We start from the raw sequence: 24,976 nt of genomic DNA, 5'->3' as shown, positions 1-24,976 counted from the left end.
ACGGCATGTCGAGCAGCAGACACTTCCTGCTCGTGTCTGCCTAGCATCGCTCCCTGGATCCCGACGGCTGAGTGGAGAGGATCCGAAGTCGCTGGGTCCATTCTTGGTCGGATTCTTCTGTTATGGTGAGTGAATGAGGACCCAAAAGCGAACTAACTTAAACAGAGCTTCTTTAATAACCAAACATAGGTAGGCTCAGATAGACCGGCAGATTCCGACAGGACAGGACAAGGTTACAGCAAACATGACGATAGTCTGGCTCAGGCATGAAACACAACAAACAAGAATCCGACAAGGACAGGAACAGAAACAGAGAGAGATATAGGGACCTAATCAGAGGGAAAAAGGGAACAGGTGGGAAACGGGGTGAATGGGTAGTCAGAGGAGACAAGGAACAGCTGGGGGAAAGCGGGGGAGAAAAGGTAACCTAACAACGACCAGCAGAGGGAGACAGGGTGAAGGGAAAGGACAGAGACAAGACACAACATGACAGTACATGACAACTTCATTATGACAGAATTAAGTGCTACAGGGCGATAGTAATTTAGTTCAGTTACCTTTGCCTTCTTGGGAACAGGAACAATGGTGGCCTTCTTGAAGCATGTGGAGACAGCAGACTGTGACAGGGAAAGATTTAATATGCTGGTCTGCGCATGCAGCTGGTCTGCGCATGCTCTGAGGACGCGGCTAGGGATGCCGTCTAGGCCAACAGCCCTGCGAGGTTTAAGACGTTTAAATGTCTTCCTCACGTCGGACACGGAGAAGGAGAGCCCACAGTCCTTGGTAGCGGGCGATGTCGGTGGCACTTTATTATCCTCAAAGTGGGCAAAGAAAAGTGTTTAGTTTGTCTGGAAGCAAGACATTGGTGTCCGTGACGTGGCTGGTTTTCCTATTTTAGTCCGTGATTGTCTGTACCTGACCCTGCCACATACGTCTCGTATCTGAGCTGTTGAATTGAGACTCCACTTTGTCTCTATACTGACATTTTGCTTGTTTGTAAATGCAGTGGTTCGCACTTTCAGTTTTGCGCGAAAGCCGCTATCTATCCACTGTTTCTGGTTAGGGTAGATTTTAATAGTCACAGTGGGTACAATATCTCCTATACACTTCCTTATAAACTCACTTACTGAATCAGCGCATACGTCAATATTATGCTCTGAGGCTACCTGGAACATATCCCAGTCCGCATTTGGAACCAACAATCTCAAATTGGGACTAATCAGACCAAAGGACAGATTTCCATAAGTCTAATGTCCATTGGTTGTGTTTCTGGGCCCAAGTAAGTCTCTGCTTCTAATTGGTGTCCTTTAGTAGTGGTTTCTTTGCAGCAATTCGACCATGATGGCCTGATTCATGTAGTCTCCTCTGAACAGTTGATGTTGAGATGTGTCTGTTACTTGAACTCTGTGAAGCATATATTTGGGCAGCAATCTGAGGTGCAGTTAATTGCCGATTTTTGAGGCTGGTAGCTCTAATGAACTTATCTCTGCAGCAGAGGTTACTCTGGGTTTTCCTTTCCTGTGGCGGTCCTCATGAGAGCCAGTTTCATCATAGCGCTTGACGGTTTTTGCGACTGCACTTGAAGAAACGTTTAGTTCTTGACATTTTCCGGATCAACAGACCTTCATGTCTTCAAGTAATGATTAACTGTCATTTATGTTTGCTTATTTGAGCTGTTCTTGCCATAATATGGACTTTTTCCAAATTGGGCTATCTTCTGTATACCACCCCTACCCTGTCACCACACAACTGATTGGCTCTAACACATTAAGAAAGAAAGAAATTCTACAAGTTAACTTTTAACAAGGCACACCTGTTAATTGAAATAAAGCTGGTTGAGATGATGCCAAGAGTGTGCAAAGATGTCATCAAGGCAAAAGGTGGCTACTTTGAAGATTCTCAAATATAAAATATATATTATGTGTTATTTCATAGTTTTCGATGTCTTCACTATTATTCTACAATGTAGAAAATAGTAAAAATAAAGAAAAACACTTAAATGAGTAGGCGTGTCCAAACTTTTGACTGGTACTGTACATACAGTATATTATATCCATGAGCTAGCATACTTTGAAACACACCCTCAAGTCATTAATTATTTTTCACAGAACGCATAACCCCTCATTGATTATCCCTTACATATACAGTGGGGAGAACAAGTATTTGACACACTGACGATTTTGCAGGTTTTCCCACTCACAAAGCATGTAGAGGTCTGTAATTTTTTATCATAGGTACACTTCAACTGTGAGAGACGGAATCTAAAACAAAAATCCAGAAAATCACATTCTATGATTTTTAAGTAATTAATATGCATTTTATTGCATGACATAAGTATTTGATACATCAGAAAAGCAGAACTTAATATTTGGTACAGAAACCTTTGTTTGCAATTACAGAGATCATACGTTTTCTGTAGTTCTTGACCAGGTTTGCACACACTGCAGCAGGGATTTTGGCCTACTCCTCCATACAGACCTTCTCCAGATCCTTCAAGTTTCGGGGCTGTCGCTGGGCAATACGGACTTTCAACTCCCTCCAAAGATTTTCTATTGGGTTCAGGTCTGGAGACTGGCTAGGCCACTCCAGGACCTTGAGATGCTTCTTACGGAGCCACTCCTTAGTTGCCCTGGCTGTGTGTTTCGGGTCGTTGTCATGCTGGAAGACCCAGCCACGACCCATCTTCAATGCTCTTACTGAGGGAAGGAGGTTGTTGGCCAAGATCTCGCGATACATGGCCCAATCCATACTCCCCTCAATATGGTGCAGTCGTCCTGTCCCCTTTGCAGAAAAGCATCCCCAAAGAATGATGTTTCCACCTCCATGCTTCACGTTTGGGATGGTGTTCTTGGGGTTGTACTCATCCTTCTTCTTCCTCCAAACACGGCGAGTGGAGTTTAGACCATAAAGCTCTATTTTTGTCTCATCAGACCACATGACCTTCTCCCATTCCTCCTCTGGATCATCCAGATGGTCATTGGCAAACTTCAGACGGGCCTGGACATGCGCTGGCTTGAGCAGGGGGACCTTGCGTGCGCTGCAGGAGTTTAATCTTTGATGGCGTAGTGTGTTACTAATGGTTTTCTTTGAGACTGTGGTCCCAGCTCTCTTCAGGTCATTGACCAGGTCCTGCCGTGTAGTTCTGGGCTGATCCCTCACCTTCCTCATGATCATTGATGCCCCACGAGGTGAGATCTTGCATGGAGCCCCAGACCGAGGGTGATTGACCATCATCTTGAACTTCTTCCATTTTCTAATAATTGCGCCAACAGTTGTTGCCTTCTCACCAAGCTGCTTGCCTATTGTCCTGTAGCCCATCCCAGTCTTGTGCACGTCTACAATTGTATCCCCGATGTCCTTACACGTCCCCCTGTCTTGGCCATTGTGGAGAGGTTGTAGTCTGTTTGATTGAGTGTTTGGACAGGTGTCTTTTATACAGGTAACGAGTTCAAACAGGTGCAGTTAATACAGGTAATGAGTGGAGAACAGGAGGGATTCTTAAAAGAAAAACTAACAGGTCTGTGAGAGCCGGAATTCTTACTGGTTGGTAGGTGATCAAATATTTATGTCATGCAATAAAATGCAAATTAATTACTTACAAATCATACAATGTGATTTTCTGGATTTTTGTTTTAGATTCTGTCTCTCACAGTTCAAGTGTACCTATGATAAAACTTACAGGCCTCTACATGCTTTGTAAGTGGAAAACCTGCAAAATTGGCAGTGTCTCAAATAATTGTTCTGCCCACTGTATATCTATGAAGTATGTAGAGTCAGAAACCTCTTGACGGTGTGTAAGTCTTCTTTTCTAATGGTGTGATGGGTTTCTGACTGATGGAGCCTGACACACAATAAGCTAAACAGCAGTTCCTTTTAATCCTATTGTATCTGTGGTAACAGATATGTACTTTAGAGAGGAAACCGAGATGTATGGCAAGAAAATTTCTAGGAATTAAAAGCACAAATAAAAGGTTTCAACATTTTAGGCATTACATGATCATCATACTGCATAAATCTAACATAAAGACTTAGCTAAAATTATAGTTTATTTTTTGCCTTCTAAATTCCATACTAATTTCACTTACTAAAAGCAGTTTTATTAGGCCACGAATCGTAAAATGATTCTACTTGGAGTCTTTGTGACAGTGGTTATATCGCTCACTACTGCTGAAGTTATCTCACCTCAGAGTACACTGCATCCTCTCTGCTGGTCTTCTATCTTGCTCTTCTGGAGTTCTTTTTGGGGTTTAAACTCACAGCAGCATAGTTCAACACGTCCCTCTCTCGGTGCTGTGTGAGAAGTGGAGTCATAAACAAGACATTATACTGGTTACATCCACTACAGGAACCATTTTTATATGGGGTGAAATTATGTGCTAAAGTTTACCTGTTGACTAGTGCGGATGGTGATCTATCAGTTGATGCTTCAGGTTAAAAACAGAAAGTACAACATTTAATTATGTACAGTACACAAGAAATCTTATTGAAACGGAACACGGTACACCTTCCTAATATTTAGTTGCACCCCTTGTGTTGCACCAAACCGGTGTGCCTGGCACCTACTACCATGCCCTGTTCAAAGTCACTTAAATCTTTTGTCTTGCACATTCACCCCCATGTCTAAATTGTAAAAATCCTTCTTGAACCTTTCTCCTTCTTGAACCTTTCTCATACACTGATTGAAGTGGATTTAACAGATGACATCAATAAGGGACCATAGCTGTTACATGGATTCACCTGGTCAGTCTATGCCATGGAAAGAGCAGGTGTTCCTAATGTTTTGTACACTCAATGTATATTTTCATTTCACATGAAGACATCTTCAAACATTACTGTGAAACATGACATAACGGTTAGACTGTTAGTAAGTATTAATATGCATATTCTGTACCTTTAGGCCCTCGGGTCCATTCCTTGCATATCCCCCATGTCAGTAGAAAGACGACAATCACAAAAACAATGTTTGATGCGAGCAGTAGGAGTCAGGGGAAAATCATACTCGAAAACCAAAGGTTTTGATCATTTAAATGTTTTATTGGAGGAATATCAGGTAATAGTACATTTTCTCTTACCATGCAGGTTACAAATATGCTTCCTATAAAACTCTGGAATGGTAAATTGGTGAAATGAAGTGAAATAAATTACCTTGAATGTCCAGGTTGGTCCTGTTTCCAAACAGTATCTCCCCACATGAGGTCACAGCACAGTAGTAAGTCCCAGCATAAGAGAGGGTGAGGTTCCTCTTGGGGAGGTTGTAGACACAGCTCTGTGTAGGAGGCCCAGCCTCAGGGCTCTTCTCACACTGATCACTCCTGTCTCCATTGGTGTAAATGATTCCTGGATGGGATTCTCCTGAGCCATGTCTGAACCAATAGACACTCTTCTCTTGGACAGGTCTCAGTCTGCATTGTACAGTTCAGAGTCACTGAGTCTCCTGGTTGGACTGACTCAGACAGAGGCTGTTGAAGCACAGATATGATTCTGGATCCAGAACCTGACAAGAAGGCCAATAAAAATATTGAATCTCTAGAATATTACTGTAGCAAGTGTTCTACCTAAACATTTGTTAAATTAAGTTCTTAATAATCTGATTAAGAAAATACCTAATATTTACACAGTATGTCTGTAATTTCAGATTTACTCAAACAAAACACAAACTGTCTCTTTACCTTTTACAATGAGAATGGCTCCTTCTCCAAACTCCACCTTATAGCTCCTGATTGCCACAACGGTCTAATGAACTGCGTCTCAGTGCTATAGGCATCACTACAGTCCCTGGTTTGTGTATCTTATACAGTTCAGAGTCACAGAATTGTCCTACAGGTAGAATCCCCATCGTTTAGAGTTGTACAAATTGAGAACAAATGTTTTAACCCTCCCGTTGTCCTGGTATTGTGGCTAGTCCCCTTGTCCTCCGGGTCACCCTGTCCCGTCCTGGCTAAAGGCCCAATGTGCGCAAGTGTGACAGTAGGCGTGTGAACAGCCTTTGCAGATGTATTTCTTACACCTGCAGCACACCGTGTGTGTCTTGGAGTCCTTCTTGGGTGGGCAGAGCTGACACCTCTTCCTCTTACTTGCCCCGGTGGCCGGGGCAACGAGCGGGGCAGCGGCCGTGTCAGCGGCGGGGCCCTGGCGCTGTTGATCACGAGGCGCCTCAGCCGCCGCCGCGGCCGCCTCGGCCGCCGTAGCACTCTGTAGGACTTTGACAAGGGCTGACGCCGCTTCGGTGCGGGGCAGATGCTGCCTTCTTTGGATCAGCGGCTTCACAAGTGCCTTTCCCAGCTGCTCGAGGAACACCCTGCGCTTGTTCCGCTTGCCAGGCATCCAGTCGGGCTTGATCTCTCGCCATATGACAAAGGCGTTGTAGGAGGACACGTCGAGGATGTTGTGGAAGACGACCAGGGGCCAGCGGGCAGTCATCCGTCTGCAGCTGTAGGTGCCCACCACCTTGTCTAGGTTGTCCACGCCGCCCTTGTTGCAGTTGTAGTCTAGGATGAGGGCCGGCTTCCTGTCGCGGCGATCGCTGACGTGGCCCTCTGTGTGCAGCGTGCTCAAGAGTAGCACGTTCTTGTTTCTCTTTGCCAGGTAGGACACCAGAGTGGCGGTGGGCGTGAAGGCGAACCTGGAGGACAGGACCTGTCTGCCCCTGGACTGGAGCAGAGCGGGCGGGAGCTCGGCCTTGTTCTTTCTCACCGTGCCCACCATGGTGAGGTTCCTCTCGAGGAGCCGCTGGCCCAGGTCGTAGGAGGTGAAGAAGTTGTCGCAGGTGACGTTGCGACCGCTCAGGCCCGTTGTCAGATCGAGGACGACGCGCATCCCCTGGTTCTTCTCGGGGCCTCCGCCGGCCGCCTTGCCGGTGTACACTTGCATCTTCCAAGCGTAGCTGGACTTGGCGTCGCAGGCCACCCACGACTTGATGCCGTATTTGGCCGGCTTGCTGGGGATGTACTGACGGAAAGGACAGTGGCCTTTTGGAAAGGGGACAAGACACAAGGGCCAACTTTTTGTGTTACACACGCTGCCAGCGCTGCTACAGCCAGCCGCTGCTTGTGCCGCTGCTACGGCAGCACCGCTTCTCTGCATAGACATATAAGCACGCGCGCGCGCACACGCACACGCACACACACACACACACACACACACACACACACACACACACACACACACACACACACACACACACATACACACACACAGGAAGCAAGCGCAAGAAGCGCAATCACAAGCACGGTGCCGTACCTCTGAACGGGACCAGTTGCTCGTCCACCGTCACGTCGGGCCCCGGGTTGTAGAGGGCCGGCAGCCGCGCCTCCCACAGGTCCCAGACCTCCCGTATGGCCGCGAGTTTGTCCGTGGCGAGTCTGGCGGGTCTCGACTGGCGGTCGTCGAATCGCAGCAGCCTCGAGTACCTGTGAAAGACCTTGAGCGGCATGGTGGCTCGGAACACGGTCCTGCCGCTCTCGGCATCCCACAGGCTGGCCGCGGCCTCGCCCCGGGACCTGTAGACGCCCGCTAGGATCAGCAGCCCTACGTAGGCGCGCAGGTCCGTGGCGTCCATGGGTCGCCAGCCGTCGCCGTATTTTCTGGCCCCGTGCAGGTTCGTCATTTCCACAATGATCCTTTCTATCGCCGGCGTGACAAACAGGTGGAAGGCGGACGCGATGTCGCGGGCCTGTGTCGCGGCATAGTCCGTGGGGCCCGGAGTCTGGTCCGGCCCGACCTGGCAGATGGCGAGGGCCCCGCGGCTGCGGCTGCGGCGGCCGTAGGCCACGGGGGACCACTCGATTTTGCCGTTTTTCGACAGCAACGGCGGCTCCCGTTGGTCCGGGGCCGAGGAGATCTCTTCCTCGCCGCGGTCCTCGCGCTCGTCCTCGTGCTCGTCCTCGGGCGGCTCTTCCTCGGGCTGCTCTCCCTCAGAAGAGGGAGAAGAGGCATCGTCGACCTCGCGACGCTCGGGGTTGTATTCCTCCCCGTCTTCGTCTTCCGAAACCTCTTCCTCCTCCTCCTCCTCCTCCTGGCAATCCGAGTAGTCTTCTTGGTCCACGCTGGACAAGATCTGTTCTAGAACCTGCGCGGCCGTAAAACGCGCGGCCATGGCCGCTCGGCTCCACTGATCGGGTCCGCTGAGCTGCGGGGCAAGAGCGCACTTGGCACGGGTGGGTGGGGCGCTGGTCACTTTGGGTGTGTGCGTGCGGGTGTGTGCGGGTGCGTGCGGGTGCGCGCGAGTGGGTGCCGCTGACAACATTAGCATCCTCTCTACGTAGGGTGCCGGCCGGGCCGGCTTACTGCGGGAGACCGAGACCCGAAAATGCTCGAGGCTCGCTTGCGCGCTCCTGCGTAGCCGTGTGCAGTCGACCCAGCCCAGCCGAGCAACGAGAACCACTCGGCTGTCACTCTAGCACACGACTGACGGAGCACGTCCGGACCTGTGCAGCGGCCGGCAGGGTCGCTCTGAGCCACGAGCGCAACGAGAACCACTCGGCTGTCACTCTAGCACACGACTGACGGAGCACGTCCGGACCTGTGCAGCGGCCGGCAGGGTCGCTCTGAGCCACAGAGCGCGCACAGCCTCGCCACACTCGCAGACGCTCTAGTACGCTCCGCGGCAGACGCCTCGCCAGTGGCTGACAGGGTCGCACTGACTCGCAAGAGCGCAGAGAGCAGAGCGCCAGCCCTGGAAACGCAGGGCCTGGGTCGCTCTGACCCGCAGAGAACACTCGGCTGCTGCTCTCTAGCACACGGCTGAGCACGTCCGGACCTGTGCGGCGGCCGGCTGGGTCGCTCTGACCCGCGGAGCGCAGGGCGCGACTACAACACTCGGCTGCTGCTGCTCTCTAGCACACGGCTGAGCACGTCCGGACCTGTGCGGCGGCCGGCTGAGTCGCTCTGACCCGCAGAGCGCAGGGCGCGACTACAACACTCGGCTGCTGCTGCTCTCTAGCACACAGCGAGGCACGTCCGGACCTGTGCGGCGGCCGGCTGGGTCGCTCTGACCCATGAGCGCAGAGCCCAGAGCGCAGAGCGCAGAGCGCAAGGCGCAGAGTGGGGAGCCCAGAGCACAGCCTCGCCACACTCGCAGACGCTCTACTACGCTCGACGCCACACGCCTCGCCAGTGGCTGGCAGGGTCGCTCTGAGCCACGAGCGCAAGAGCGCGACTACAACACTCGGCTGCTGCTGCTCTCTAGCACACGGCGAGGCACGTCCGGACCTGTGCGGCGGCCGGCTGGGTCGCTCTGACCCATGAGCGCAGAGCCCAGAGCGCAGAGCCCAGAGCGCAGAGCGCAGAGCGGGGAGCCCAGAGCACAGCCTCGCCACACTCGCAGACGCTCTACTACGCTCGACGCCACATGCCTCGCCAGTGGCTGGCTGGGTCGCTCTGAGCCACGAGCGCAAGAGCGCGACTACAACACTCGGCTGCTGCTGCTGCTCTCTAGCACACGGCGAGGCACGTCCGGACCTGTGTAGCGGCTTGCAGCGGTGAGCCCAGAGCACAGGGCGCAGAGCGGGGAGCCCAGAGCACAGCCTCGCCACACTCGCAGACGCTCTACTACGCTCCCACGCCACACGCCTCGCCAGTGGCTGACAGCGTCGCTCTGAGCCGCCAGCGCAAGAGCGCCAGCCCTCCACACACAGGGCCTGGGTCACTCTGACCCGCGAGCGCAGAGCACAGAAAGGGGAGCCCCCCACACACAGGGCCTGGGTCACCCTGACCCCAGGACCACGGGAGGGTTAAGCAAATGTTTCAATCTTTATCAGTGCAGCTACTGTAGTATAAGAGACTCAATGTTGTAACCTTTTGGAACATGTATGCTATGACGCTGTCATCTAATAAGGCTTCTATCACCACACAGCCACTTCACCTCACCAAAAACATCTATGGAAAAAACACAGCAAACACAATACAGTAGTCTTCTTTTAGTGATCTCACATTCAGGATTTACACCCAGTAGAATAGATGGATAGAATGCCCTCCCATGATATTGTTATTGAGTAAGTCCATGGTTCTAGTGTCCTAACATCACACTTAAAATCAAGAACTACTGATCACTAAGTCAAATTATGTAATACATAGATTGCACACTGTGTTTTTTCACAGATTTCAGTTGACTATGTATTCATTTGATTTGATTTAACCTTTAACTAGGCAAGTCAGTTAAAAACAAACTCTTATTTTCAATGATGGCCTATGTATAGATAAGCTGCCTCATAATTAAAAGAGTATGTTTACTGTTGCTAAAATGTTCAACTTGAAGAGTAAGTAGTAGAGCCTACAGTATGAGAGAACTAAGAGTTCTGAAACATCTGGCTGAAAACCACAGAAATAGAGAAACAGGGAGAGAGAGGGAGAGTAAAGAGCAGAGAGAGAGAGACAAATGTATTGTGTGCAATAGGCCAGCAGGTCCTAACCAAGCATGGAAACATCCTCATCTTGTGTTCATCACAGACCACAGAGTACCTGTAAATAAGTTCTCAACACTACAACTTAACGATGCCTGAGTATGGCCCAAATAAATACATTCAATATCCTTTGTCTTGATTATTGTTATTTATTCATTGTATCACAATCAAGTCAATATCAAATGGCAGAGAATCAATGAATTAAATTATTAGTAGCTACAGTTACAATAACAAAGAAAGACAGTTAACTAACAGCTCATGAATTTGTTGTTTAGATTCATATCTACATAATGGAGATGGTCTGCATCTTGGGCCTGTGGAGAACAATTAAGAAATGGAGGGAGAATATTACTATATGTAAATCTTTAAACTTTTTATGGTAATGCAACATCAGGAATTCTGCTTACCCCTGTATCTGAAGAAGAGACTGCTGGACCTCTTGTCTGAGAGACGGATCCTGAAAAGAAAGACAGTAAAGATAAAGATACAACTCATTTTCCCATTAGATACATAACTTCTATGAAGGACTTTACCTGTTACATACATCATTGATTTAATTGGTATGGACTTCTCTTACCTCTATACTGCAGACGCTTACTCTTATTCATCTTGTACATGATGCTACCAAGGACAATGATCAGAATGAACGAGAGACCAAACGTTGGGCTCAGTCAATACACCACATTGTCTGTGAAAATAAATATTGTGCTAGAAGTATAGTAACTTCAAGGATGGTTGAATGTTTTCTTATGTGATATAAATAACTAGTACTGTGCACAGTTTAACATAGTATATTATACAACAGATGTGAACAAACGTGTAAGATGAATCACCTACTCTTGATCTCCAGCCTAGTCCCGTTCTCGAATGGTATCTCCCCACTTGAGGCCACAGCACAGCATTAAGTCCCAGCATCAGAGAGGCTAAGGTTCCTCTTGGGGGACCTCAAGAGAACACTGTTGTCCTGCACAGGTCTCAGTGTGTATTGTGCAGTTCAGAGTCACAGTCTCCAGGCTGGACTGACTCAGACACAGGCTGCTGTACAACGGTGGTGTTTCTGCATCCTGAACCTGAACCATATATTTATGTCAGTAAATATATGTTTGGATCTTAATTAAACATATGTCGAACACATAAAGTAATATTTGATTATTTGATTATTGATTATGCGAATATATCATTTTGTATTCAGTATCATTGTATCCAGACGGTAAAGTGGAGAAAGTGCTCAAGATGTTCCCTCAGTTGCAGTCCATAAGTAACTAGTTATTTTCTCTCTAAATGTGAATTTTGTACCTTTTACAATAAGAATGTATCCTCCAAATTCCACCATATTGTATTGTCTTCCTTCACACGTGGTTCTAATCCCATCAATTACATGTTGTGTATTTAACCCTCTGTTTCCCCTCATGTCCTTGTCGGAGATTGTTTTGATTGTATGTGATGTGCTATTTAGTGTTGGTGTCTGACAGGGTTTTGTACTCACTTTGTTATTTTCTACATTTAGGTTGTTTTGGAGTTTTGTCAGCATTTATTAAACAACTCTGTTTATACCAAGTTCATCCTCCCGTGTCTGACTTCCCTGCCACCAACACACACCCCTTACAACGTCTGAGATCTTTAGGTGGTTTATTCCATTGCCGCTTTCCACTGAGATACGAGCGTTACCCTTAAAGTCATGGTAAAATATAGCATTCTTTTCATACTCATAAAAGGTTGACATGAGCTGAGGATTATATCCGAAGGGTTGGTTGTACCACAAGAAGTGCATTGCCAAATTGCCTTCATGAAAGCAGTGCAAAGTCACTGTGTCTCCAACATTGGCTGACATGAGACGGATGGCTAAGGATTGTGCCACAGCTAGAATACACAAAAGTACAGAATGTCATTATATACCTCAATATACATGTATGAATTTTATCAATAAAGGTGTACATCCTATAAGCAGAGAAATATATAAGTGTGAATTACCCATCACTCTGAAAAGTGGAAGTATCATACACAGTGCCATGATCATCTTTGATGTTGTCATCCTCTTTACTAACTGTGTCTTTAGTGGAAAAAGTCTACTATGTAGACAACACTTCTACAATTATTGGTGATTGGTCTGACTGGACACATGCGTCATTATTGTAAATGCATTATTCAGCTCACCATGGTCTAACTGAAAATCACTAATTTAATCAATGTTTAAAGTGGACCAATGCTTATTTTATAGGATATTTTGTGCAGGGTGGGTGAAGGACATTTTTTGTGTTTTGATGATGTAATTTAAAAAAAAACATTGTGTTGATTGCAAGTACTGTCTGGACAAAGCTGTCCAATCCTGAGGTTTCACCGTGGACAGAATAATATAAATGTCCATCAGTAAATGGGTTTAAAGTAATACTGTTGTCTGGTAAGCATGCAGAACATTTAAGCATACATTACATATACAGCACATACCTTTATATGCTCTTAGTATCAAACTTAGTTGTGATAGAGTTGGCCCCAGCCCATACCACAGTTACAGTTCTCCTGATGACCTATAGGAGGTCTGTTTGGTATACAACAGGTCTTGAAATGTAGCAGGGTGAACAGGGATGGAGCATCATGAGTGTATATGTGGGAATCACTGACAGGATTAAACAAGTCTATTTATATGTCAGTCTCATTAACTACCATTCACAGAATCATGCTCTATCTGAAGTGTAACACCTGACAGTTTAATAGGGGTCAGGGGTGTACCTGGGTGGGTAGGGCTCTTATCTGTAGCCTAGTACACATGTATACAACTGCTACTTTAAATCAATTATCATAGTTAAGGACTGAACATGGACATGCTTCTAGGTCCAGGACTAGTCATGATCTGTGTCTGGGAAACTGGCCCATGTGATAGATAGAGGCTATATAGCTTTAAGTATGTCAGTGGACTGTATTTCTAATTGTCATGGTCGTGATCAACAATGTAAACATGAGAGAAAACACACTGAGACCACATAGATATCCTGCTGAAACCACATAGTGAGTCAAGGCCAACCAGGCCTGTCCAAAGCATAGAGACGGCGTCATTTTGAGCTCACAGTAGACCAAAGTGTTCAGGTACCTATGAACAGCTCACTGAGTGCATGATGAGTGGGTGGGTTTAGCATGGTAAGAGTAGGTTGTGTCTGCAGAAACCCTCTGGACAAACATTCATACAGACATACTGTATGTACAGAACACAAGAGAAGGAAGAATTATATTTTAGTCCGTATCAGTTGTTAAAATTGATATTTATTCATGCAAAAAGAAGGCATATTCTGTATACATGGTTTTCAGGAGAGCAGTTCAATCAATTAACACATAGAGCATAAGCAAGGATGATGACGCTCAATTTAATTAAAATAAACAATGATTATGATGATCAGACAGCAGAGGAGAATTCCAGATCTTATGATGGAGAGAAGGGCCAGGATTTCCATCTGTGGATCAACGCCACAATCTGAAATAATAAAATGGCTCTTTAAATGCCATAGACTGGTAATACACACGGTAGGAGAGAGAGCTGGTTTCAAGCACAGAGCATAGCAGGTGTTTATTGGAAGGAACCATGGGAGGAGGCAGGTAGCTGGGTCCAGGGGCAGGCAGAAGGTCATACACAGTTGGGACAAAATGGCAACAGTACAGGCAGGCAAAAACTATCATACACGGGAGGAGCGCAGGACGAGAAACAACCAGCACTCCAAAATAAGTTTGTCTCAAAACAAACAATACCTCACAGTGATGGGTTGCAAGGAACTGAACTAAATAGTGTGGGATGATGACATGCAGGTGTGTGAACAGGTGATTAGAATTCCGGTGATTGGGATCTGGAGAGTGAGCTGGAAAGTGGGCTGCGTTCCGGGATCTAAGTGTTTGGGAGTGTGAGTTGGTCGCAGACGTTACAAGACTGACCAGGTGACAGCTATGATCTCGTATTGATGTAATTTGTTAAATCCACTTCAATCAGTGTAGATGAAGGGGAGCAGACAGGTTAAAGAAGGATTCTTAAGCCTTGAAACAATTGAGACATGGATTGTGTGATTCAGAGTGTGAGTGGACAAGGCAAAATATTTAAGTGCCGAATGGGATATGGTAGTAGGTGCCAGGTGCACCGGTTTGTGTCAAGAACTGCAACGCTGCAGGGTTTTTCACGCTCAACAGTTTCCTGTGTGTATCAACAATGGTCCAACACTCAAAGGACATCAAGCAAACTTGAGACAACTCTGGGAGGCATTGGAATCAAGATGGGCCAGCTTCCCTGTGGAACAGGGAACACCTTGTATAGTCCATGCACTGACTAATTGAGGCTGTTCTGAGGGCAAAAGGTGGAGGGGAATGGGGGTGACATTTAAATATCAACATTAGGAAGATGTTCCTATTGTTTGGTATACTCAGTGTATACTGTATCCCTCCACTATATTGCTATGGTGAGTAGTCGATACCACAAATCAATAATTAACCGTAATGTGTGTATTTTTAATAATAGCTTAATACATTAGAAAATGTAGTCTACCTTCAACACCCAGCTTGGTCCCGTTCCCAAACAGTATCTCCCCACACGAGGCCACAGCACAGTAGTAAGTCCCAGCATCAGAGAGGCTGAGGTTCCTCTTGGGGAGGTTGTAGACACAGCTCTGTGTAGGAGACCCAGCCTCAGGGCTCTTCTCACACTGATCACTCCTGTCTCCATGGGTGTAAATTATTCCTTGATGGGATTCTCCTGAGCCATGTCTGAACCAATAGACACTGTGCTCACCTACACAGGTCTCAGTGTGTACTGTACAGTTCAGAGTCACAGAGTCTCCTGGCTGGATTGACTCAGACACAGGCTGCTGAAGTATAATCATATTTCTGGAATCTGATCCTGACAAGAAGGCCAAAAAAAAACAATTTCATCTCTCTAGAATATCCCTGTGGCAAGTGTTGTAGCTCAACATTTATTCAATAAAGATCTCATCTGAGAATACCTCGTATTTACAGTGCATATCTGTAAATTCGGATTTACAAAAAATAAATAATAATAATAATGACTTTCTCTTTACCTTTTATGATGAGAATGACTCCTTTTCCAAATTCCAAATTGTTTCCATAAGAACTTCCACAGTAGTATGTGCCTGAATCAGAGAGTTCCACGTCTGCGATCATTAGATTATTTTTCCCTTGACCACCTTCTACTGAGAAGCGACGGTTATTCTTGAACTCCTGGTAAAATGTTGCATTCCTGTCATACTTATAGATGGTCGAGATGAGCTGAGGAATATTTTCAAAAGTTTGCTTGTACCAGGAGAACATTACTCCCACCTCGCCTTTGTTGAAGCAGTCCAAAACCACTGTGTCTCCAACGTTGGCTTACTTGAGACCATTCTTTTGACTGATGGATGAGGATTCAGTCCCAGCTACTCCATGAACTAGAGAAAATATATTAGCTGTTACATACCTTAAATACAACTTTGGATTGTCGTAGTGTCCGTAGAACAATAATGGGATACCTTGTGTCTCCAAATCAAGAAATAGAAAATGTGTAAGATTGACTTACCCATCTCTACGAGAAGTGGAAATATCAGACACAGTGCGACCATCTTTAAAGTTGTCAGCTCTTCACAACTAGGGTCTTGAGTGGAAAGAGTCCACCCATGTAGACAACGCTTCAACAATGGAGTTACAGGTGATTGGTTGAACTGGCCCGCATAATTTTTGTTTACGCCTCATTCAGGCACGACTGTGGTCTTTACGTGTAGCTTTTACAGTTCAGAGTCTCAGAATTGACCTACTGGTAGAATCTCATAGTTTAGGTTTGTACAAATTGAGCACACATTTTTGAAGCATGATTTCCCTCAATCTTTATCACTGCAGCTACTGTTGTCTAAGAGACTCAAATGTGTGACCTGTTCATCCACTAGTGCTTCTATCAGTCACTTTACCTCACTAAAGACATCTATGAAGAAAATATGACAAACACAGCTTATACAATACAGTAGTTGTATTCTAGTGATCTCTCATTCGGGATTTACACTCAAATGAAAAGATAGATAGAATGCCCTATGATATTGTTATTGAGTAGGTCCATGTGGCCTAAAATCACACTGATTGAGAATACTGTACTGATCTCTACGTCAAATTACCTAATACATAGCTCATTGTGTTTTTTCATACATTTCAGTTGACTTGGTATTACTAAGCTGCCTCCTTAAAATAGTTGGTTTACTGTTGCTAAAATGGTCAGTTAAAGAGTAAGTAGTAGAGCCTACAGTATGAGAGAAATGAGAGTTCTGAGACATCCGGCTGAAAACCACAGAAAGAGAAAGAGAGATAGTGGGAGAGGGAGAGTAAAGATCTGAGAAAGAGCGAGATAAGGATATTGCTTGCAATAGGCCAGCAGGCCCTAACAAAGCATAGATACATCCTCATTTTGTGTCCATCAAAGACTACAAAGTACCTGGAAATAAGTTGCTGTGTGTGTAATGGGGTGTTAGTGGCATGAGAACAGAAAACACTTTTCAACACTACAACTTACAGACGGCCCAAATAAATACATACAACTTTCTTTGTCTTGATTATTGTTGAACAGTTGATTAATCTTATCACAAGCAAGTCAATATCAAATGGCAGAGAAGCAATGCATTTAATTTATTGGTAGCTACAGTTACAATAACAAAGCTAATACAGTTAATGAAGAGCTCATTCATTTCAATGGAAATCTGTTTCATTGTTCTACTGTCTGATCCCAGAGTACATCTTCTCTTCCATGTTGCTTCTCTGTCTTCTAGACCTCTTTTCCTTGTTACTCAGATTCAGAGCTACCAGTGGAGGCTCCCCAAAGGAGGAAGGGGAGGACCATCCTCCTCGGTAAATGTCATGAATATAAAAATGTTAAATCATTTAAAAAGTTATACTTTTTTGATAACACTATTCTAAATATAATCACATCACCAAATAATTGATTAAAACATACTATTTTGAAATGAAGGTCTACTGTAGCCTCAAAAGCACTCTGTAGGGTAGCAACATGGTGTAGTCGTAGGACAGCTAGTTTCCATCCTCCTCTGGGTACATTGACTTCAATTCAAAACCTACGAGGCTCATGGTTCTCACCCTCTTCCATAGACTTAAACAGTAATTATGACAACTTCCATAGGACGTCCTCCAACCTATCAGAGCTCTTGCAGCATAAACTGACATGTTGTCCGCCCAATGAAAGGATCAGAGATTGATTCTGGAACTGGAAGCGTAAGCTACAGCTAGCTAGCACTGCATTGCATAAAATGTGGTGAGTAGTTGACTCAAAGAGAGAGAAAGACAGTAGTTTAACAGTTTTGAGCAAATACATTTCTTGCAAAATGAAGGAGAAGCAAGAGAGAGATGGAAAGAGATGTTATCCTTTTTTTCACTTTCACTTACTTATCTAGCAAATGCAACTAGCTAGTTTAGCCCACTGAAACACCCTGCTCAAACAAAGAGATGCTATGTTAGCTAGCTGTCTATGACTATCCAACACAACATTGGAACTCTTCCAAGTCAAGGTAAGCTTTTGGTTTTCCTAATTCATTGCCCCCGGGGCCCACCAGTGTAAGTGCTAAACTGCTAACTGACTGCACACTGTAATGTTACTGCATAATTGTAGCAGGTTTACTAACACTTTAGTTCAATTAGCTATGTTGACTATGACGTTACTTTTGCTAAAATGCTGACAACGATGTAGGCTGTGTGTAGCGGTTATGATGTGGTTTGGCTTTGAAAGGTTTTTTCACCTGGTCACGTACAGATGATGTGTTGTGTATTGACGTCCACAAGCATAGGGATGATGTGAGAGGATGGGGAGATCATAGATGCAAGCTGCAGCTACTGTAGTATAAGAGACTCAATGTTGTAACCTTTTGGAACATGTATGCTATGACGCTGTCATCTAATAAGGCTTCTATCACCACACAGCCACTTCACCTCACCAAAAACATCTATGGAAAAAACACAGCAAACACAATACAGTCGTCTTCTTTTAGTGATCTCACATTCAGTATTTACACCCAGTAGAATAGATGGATAGAATACCCTCCCATGATATTGTTATTGAGTAGGTCCATGGTTCTAGTGTCCTAACATCACACTTAAAATCAGGGTTTGTTTTTGACTAAGAACTACTGATCACTAAGTCAAATTATGTAATACATAGATGGCACACTGTGTTTTTTCACAGATTTCAGTTGACTATGTATTCATTTGATTTGATTTAACCTTTAACTAGGCAAGTCAGTTAAAAACAAACTCTTATTTTCAGTGATGGCCTATGTATAGATAAGCTGCCTCATAATTAAAATAGTATGTTTACTGTTGCTAAAATGTTCAACTTGAAGAGTAAGTAGTAGAGCCTACAGTATGAGAGAACTAAGAGTTCTGAAACATCTGGCTGAAAACCACAGAAATAGAGAAAAAGGGAGAGAGAGGGAGAGTAAAGAGCAGAGAGAGAGAGACAAATGTCTTGTGTGCAATAGGCCAGCAGGTCCTAACCAAGCATGGAAACATCCTCATCTTGTGTTCATCACAGATCACGGAGTACCTGTAAATAGGTTCTCAACACTTCTCAACACTACAACTTAACGATGCCTGAGTATGGTCCAAATAAATACATTCAACATCCTTTGTCTTGATTATTGTTGTTTATTCATCGTATCACAATCAAGTCAATATCAAATGGCAGAGAATCAATGCATTAAATTATTAGTAGCTACAGTTACAATAACAAAGAAAGACAGTTAACTAACAGCTCATTAATTTTATGGACATCTGATTTATTGTTCTACTGTCGGATCCCAGAGTACATCTTCTCTTCCTTCATGTTGCTTCTCTGTCTTCTAGAGGTTTTTTTCTTGTTGTTTAGATTCATATCTACATAATGGAGATGGTCTGCATCTTGGGCCTGTGGAGAACAATTAAGAAATGGAGGGAGAATATTACTATATGTAAATCTTTACACTTTTTATGGTAATGCAACATCAGGAATTCTGCTTACCCCTGTATCTGAAGAAGAGACTGCTGGACCTCTTGTCTGAGAGACGGATCCTGAAAAGAAAGACAGTAAAGATAAAGATACAACTCATTTTCCCATTAGATACATAACTTCTATGAAGGACTTTACCTGTTACATACATCATTGATTTAATTGGTATGGACTTCTCTTACCTCTATACTGCAGACGCTTACTCTTGTTCATCTTGTACATGATGCTACCAAGGACAATGATCAGAATGAACGAGAGACCAAACGTTGGGCTCAGTCAATACACCACATTGTCTGTGAAAATAAATATTGTGCTAGAAGTATAGTAACTTCAAGGATGGTTGAATGTTTTCTTATGTGATATAAATAACTAGTACTGTGCACAGTTTAACATAGTATATTATACAACAGATGTGAACAAACGTGTAAGATGAATCACCTACTCTTGATCTCCAGCCTAGTCCCGTTCTCGAATGGTATCTCCCCACTTGAGGCCACAGCACAGCATTAAGTCCCAGCATCAGAGAGGCTAAGGTTCCTCTTGGGGGACCTCAAGAGAACACTGTTGTCCTGCACAGGTCTCAGTGTGTATTGTGCAGTTCAGAGTCACAGTCTCCAGGCTGGACTGACTCAGACACAGGCTGCTGTACAACGGTGGTGTTTCTGCATCCTGAACCTGAACCATATATTTATGTCAGTAAATATATGTTTGGATCTTAATTAAACATATGTCGAACACATAAAGTAATATTTGATTATTTGATTATTGATTATGCGAATATATCATTTTGTATTCAGTATCATTGTATCCAGACGGTAAAGTGGAGAAAGTGCTCAAGATGTTCCCTCAGTTGCAGTCCATAAGTAACTAGTTATTTTCTCTCTAAATGTGAATTTTGTACCTTTTACAATAAGAATGTATCCTCCAAATTCCACCATATTGTATTGTCTTCCTTCACACGTGGTTCTAATCCCATCAATTACATGTTGTGTATTTAACCCTCTGTTTCCCCTCATGTCCTTGTCGGAGATTGTTTTGATTGTATGTGATGTGCTATTTAGTGTTGGTGTCTGACAGGGTTTTGTACTCACTTTGTTATTTTCTACATTTAGGTTGTTTTGGAGTTTTGTCAGCATTTATTAAACAACTCTGTTTATACCAAGTTCATCCTCCCGTGTCTGACTTCCCTGCCACCAACACACACCCCTTACAACGTCTGAGATCTTTAGGTGGTTTATTCCATTGCCGCTTTCCACTGAGATACGAGCGTTACCCTTAAAGTCATGGTAAAATATAGCATTCTTTTCATACTCATAAAAGGTTGACATGAGCTGAGGATTATATCCGAAGGGTTGGTTGTACCACAAGAAGTGCATTGCCAAATTGCCTTCATGAAAGCAGTGCAAAGTCACTGTGTCTCCAACATTGGCTGACATGAGACGGATGGCTAAGGATTGTGCCACAGCTAGAATACACAAAAGTACAGAATGTCATTATATACCTCAATATACATGTATGAATTTTATCAATAAAGGTGTACATCCTATAAGCAGAGAAATATATAAGTGTGAATTACCCATCACTCTGAAAAGTGGAAGTATCATACACAGTGCCATGATCATCTTTGATGTTGTCATCCTCTTTACTAACTGTGTCTTTAGTGGAAAAAGTCTACTATGTAGACAACACTTCTACAATTATTGGTGATTGGTCTGACTGGACACATGCGTCATTATTGTAAATGCATTATTCAGCTCACCATGGTCTAACTGAAAATCACTAATTTAATCAATGTTTAAAGTGGACCAATGCTTATTTTATAGGATATTTTGTGCAGGGTGGGTGAAGGACATTTTTTGTGTTTTGATGATGTAATTTAAAAAAAAACATTGTGTTGATTGCAAGTACTGTCTGGACAAAGCTGTCCAATCCTGAGGTTTCACCGTGGACAGAATAATATAAATGTCCATCAGTAAATGGGTTTAAAGTAATACTGTTGTCTGGTAAGCATGCAGAACATTTAAGCATACATTACATATACAGCACATACCTTTATATGCTCTTAGTATCAAACTTAGTTGTGATAGAGTTGGCCCCAGCCCATACCACAGTTACAGTTCTCCTGATGACCTATAGGAGGTCTGTTTGGTATACAACAGGTCTTGAAATGTAGCAGGGTGAACAGGGATGGAGCATCATGAGTGTATATGTGGGAATCACTGACAGGATTAAACAAGTCTATTTATATGTCAGTCTCATTAACTACCATTCACAGAATCATGCTCTATCTGAAGTGTAACACCTGACAGTTTAATAGGGGTCAGGGGTGTACCTGGGTGGGTAGGGCTCTTATCTGTAGCCTAGTACACATGTATACAACTGCTACTTTAAATCAATTATCATAGTTAAGGACTGAACATGGACATGCTTCTAGGTCCAGGACTAGTCATGATCTGTGTCTGGGAAACTGGCCCATGTGATAGATAGAGGCTATATAGCTTTAAGTATGTCAGTGGACTGTATTTCTAATTGTCATGGTCGTGATCAACAATGTAAACATGAGAGAAAACACACTGAGACCACATAGATATCCTGCTGAAACCACATAGTGAGTCAAGTCCAACCAGGCCTGTCCAAAGCATAGAGACGGCGTCATTTTGAGCTCACAGTAGACCAAAGTGTTCAGGTACCTATGAACAGCTCACTGAGTGCATGATGAGTGGGTGGGTTTAGCATGGTAAGAGTAGGTTGTGTCTGCAGAAACCCTCTGGACAAACATTCATACAGACATACTGTATGTACAGAACACAAGAGAAGGAAGAATTATATTTTAGTCCGTATCAGTTGTTAAAATTGATATTTATTCATGCAAAAAGAAGGCATATTCTGTATACATGGTTTTCAGGAGAGCAGTTCAATCAATTAACACATAGAGCATAAGCAAGGATGATGACGCTCAATTTAATTAAAAGTCGCAGGCAAATATTTTTCAAATGCTAAACGAGCAACAAAGCAATCTCAGTTATTCATCATTTGCAATGCATAGCAATGATACAATATCTCCAACTTTATTCCAAAACCCATCTCTAGTCTATTGACACTGGTCTTATCTTTATCTATTTCCTGGTGATATAGACAATGATTATGATGATCAGACAGCAGAGGAGAATTCCAGATCTTATGATGGAGAGAAGGACCAGGATTTCCATCTGTGGATCAACGCCACAATCTGAAATAATAAAATGGCTCTTTAAATGCCATAGACTGGTAATACACACGGTAGGAGAGAGAGCTGGTTTCAAGCACAGAGCATAGCAGGTGTTTATTGGAAGGAACCATGGGAGGAGGCAGGTAGCTGGGTCCAGGGGCAGGCAGAAGGTCATACACAGTTGGTACAAAATGGCAACAGTACAGGCAGGCAAAAACTATCATACATGGGAGGAGCGCAGGACGAGAAACAACCAGCACTCCAAAATAAGTTTGTCTCAAAACAAACAATACCTCACAGTGATGGGTTGCAAGGAACTGAACTAAATAGTGTGGGATGATGACATGCAGGTGTGTGAACAGGTGATTAGAATTCCGGTGATTGGGATCTGGAGAGTGAGCTGGAAAGTGGGCTGCGTTCCGGGATCTAAGTGTTTGGGAGTGTGAGTTGGTCGCAGACGTTACAAGACTGACCAGGTGAAAGCTATGATCTCGTATTGATGTAATTTGTTAAATCCACTTCAATCAGTGTAGATGAAGGGGAGCAGACAGGTTAAAGAAGGATTCTTAAGCCTTGAAACAATTGAGACTTGGATTGTGTGATTCAGAGTGTGAGTGGACAAGGCAAAATATTTAAGTGCCGAATGGGATATGGTAGTAGGTGCCAGGTGCACCGGTTTGTGTCAAGAACTGCAACGCTGCAGGGTTTTTCACGCTCAACAGTTTCCTGTGTGTATCAACAATGGTCCAACACTCAAAGGACATCCAGCAAACTTGAGACAACTCTGGGAGGCATTGGAATCAAGATGGGCCAGCTTCCCTGTGGAACGCATTCAACACCTTGTATAGTCCATGCACTGACTAATTGAGGCTGTTCTGAGGGCAAAAGGTGGAGGGGAGTGGGGGTGACATTTAAATATCAACATTAGGAAGATGTTCCTATTGTTTGGTATACTCAGTGTATACTGTATCCCTCCACTATATTGCTATGGTGAGCAGTCGATACCACAAATCAATAATTAACCGTAATGTTTGTATTTTTAATAATAGCTTAATACATTAGAAAATGTAGTCTACCTTCAACACCCAGCTTGGTCCCGTTCCCAAACAGTATCTCCCCACACGAGGCCACAGCACAGTAGTAAGTCCCAGCATCAGAGAGGCTGAGGTTCCTCTTGGGGAGGTTGTAGACACAGCTCTGTGTAGTAGACCCAGCTTCAGGGCTCTTCTCACACTGATCACTCCTGTCTCCATGGGTGTAAATTATTCCTTGATGGGATTCTCCTGAGCCATGTCTGAACCAATAGACACTGTGCTCACCTACACAGGTCTCAGTGTGTACTGTACAGTTCAGAGTCACAGAGTCTCCTGGCTGGATTGACTCAGACACAGGCTGCTGAAGTATAATCATATTTCTGGAATCTGATCCTGACAAGAAGGCCAAAAAAAAACAATTTCATCTCTCTAGAATATCCCTGTGGCAAGTGTTGTAGCTCAACATTTATTCAATAAAGATCTCATCTGAGAATACCTCGTATTTACAGTGCATATCTGTAAATTCGGATTTACAAAAAATAAATAATAATAATAATGACTTTCTCTTTACCTTTTATGATGAGAATGACTCCTTTTCCAAATTCCAAATTGTTTCCATAAGAACTTCCACAGTAGTATGTGCCAGAATCAGAGAGTTCCACATCTGCGATCATTAGATTATTTTTCCCTTGGCCACCTTCCACTGAGAAGCGAGGGTTATTCTTAAACTCCTGGTAAAATGTTGCATTCTTGTCCAACTTATAGATGGTCGAGATGAGCTGAGGAATATTTTCAAAAGTTTGCTTGTACCAGGAGAACATTACTCCCACGTTGCCTTTGTTGAAGCAGTCCAAAACCACCATGTCTCCAACATTGGCTGACTTGAGACCATTCTTCTGACTGATGGATGAGGATTCAGTCCCAACTAGTCCATGAACTAGAGAAAATATGTTAGCTGTTACATACCTTAAATACAACTTTGGATTGTCGTAGTGTCCGTAGAACAATAATGGGATACCTTGTGTCTCCAAATCAAGAAATAGAAAATGTGTAAGATTGACTTACCCATCTCTACGAGAAGTGGAAATATCAGACACAGTGCGATCATCTTTAAAGTTGTCAGCTCTTCACAACTTGGGTCTTGAGTGGAAAGAGTCCACCCATGTAGACAACACTTCAACAATGGAGTTACAGGTGATTGGTCGAACTGGACCACATCATTTTTGTTTACGCCTCATTCAGGCACGACTGCGGTCTTTACGTGTAGCTTTTACAGTTCAGAGTCTCAGAATTGACCTACTGGTAGAATCTCATAGTTTAGGTTTGTACAAATTGAGCA

At 44.1% G+C, this 24,976-nt stretch overlaps 3 protein-coding genes across 3 annotated transcripts in view; 1 reads left to right on the top strand and 2 right to left on the bottom strand.

Moving 5' to 3' along the window:
* LOC139416990 (piggyBac transposable element-derived protein 4-like) overlaps positions 1 to 8,245 on the bottom strand; it is a 29,047-nt gene extending 20,802 nt beyond the window's left edge. Inside the window, exons 1-3 of the mRNA XM_071166225.1 lie at positions 7,240 to 8,245; positions 5,924 to 6,968; positions 5,146 to 5,402 (exon numbers count right to left, since the gene is read on the bottom strand). Coding sequence (XP_071022326.1) covers positions 5,146 to 5,402; positions 5,924 to 6,968; positions 7,240 to 8,245 — 2,308 coding nt within the window. The remainder of the gene's footprint in view (positions 1 to 5,145; positions 5,403 to 5,923; positions 6,969 to 7,239) is intronic.
* LOC139417506 (immunoglobulin lambda-1 light chain-like) overlaps positions 1 to 24,976 on the top strand; it is a 179,923-nt gene that overhangs the window by 71,710 nt on the left and 83,237 nt on the right. The gene's annotated exons all lie outside the window — the stretch shown is intronic.
* Positions 22,238 to 24,754, bottom strand: LOC139416064 (uncharacterized). The gene is made up of 4 exons (XM_071164315.1): positions 24,703 to 24,754; positions 24,209 to 24,574; positions 23,680 to 24,030; positions 22,238 to 22,624 (listed from the first exon to the last, which is right to left on the bottom strand). Exons 1-4 carry the CDS (start codon positions 24,743 to 24,745, stop codon positions 22,512 to 22,514), a joined length of 873 nt encoding a protein of 290 aa, XP_071020416.1. The 5' UTR covers positions 24,746 to 24,754; the 3' UTR covers positions 22,238 to 22,511.

The sequence above is a fragment of the Oncorhynchus clarkii genome, chromosome 9 (genome assembly GCF_045791955.1).
Source record: "Oncorhynchus clarkii lewisi isolate Uvic-CL-2024 chromosome 9, UVic_Ocla_1.0, whole genome shotgun sequence".
NCBI lineage: Eukaryota > Metazoa > Chordata > Actinopteri > Salmoniformes > Salmonidae > Oncorhynchus > Oncorhynchus clarkii.
The sequence above is the reverse complement of the archived record's forward strand: the minus strand, read 5'-3'. Positions and strand labels throughout refer to the sequence as shown.

What these genes read in the sequence shown, in the direction of transcription:
- LOC139416064 (XM_071164315.1), bottom strand. Translation starts at nt 24,745, where the DNA reads ATGATCGCACTGTGTCTGATATTTCCACTTCTCGTAGAGATGG. An exon ending in TCCACTTCTCGTAGAGATGG is followed by an intron (nt 24,575 to 24,702) that starts GTAAGTCAATCT and finishes TATTTTCTCTAG; the next exon opens with TTCATGGACTAGTTGGGACT. An exon ending in GACCAAGCTGGGTGTTGAAG is followed by an intron (nt 22,625 to 23,679) that starts GTAGACTACATT and finishes TTATTATTTCAG; the next exon opens with ATTGTGGCGTTGATCCACAG.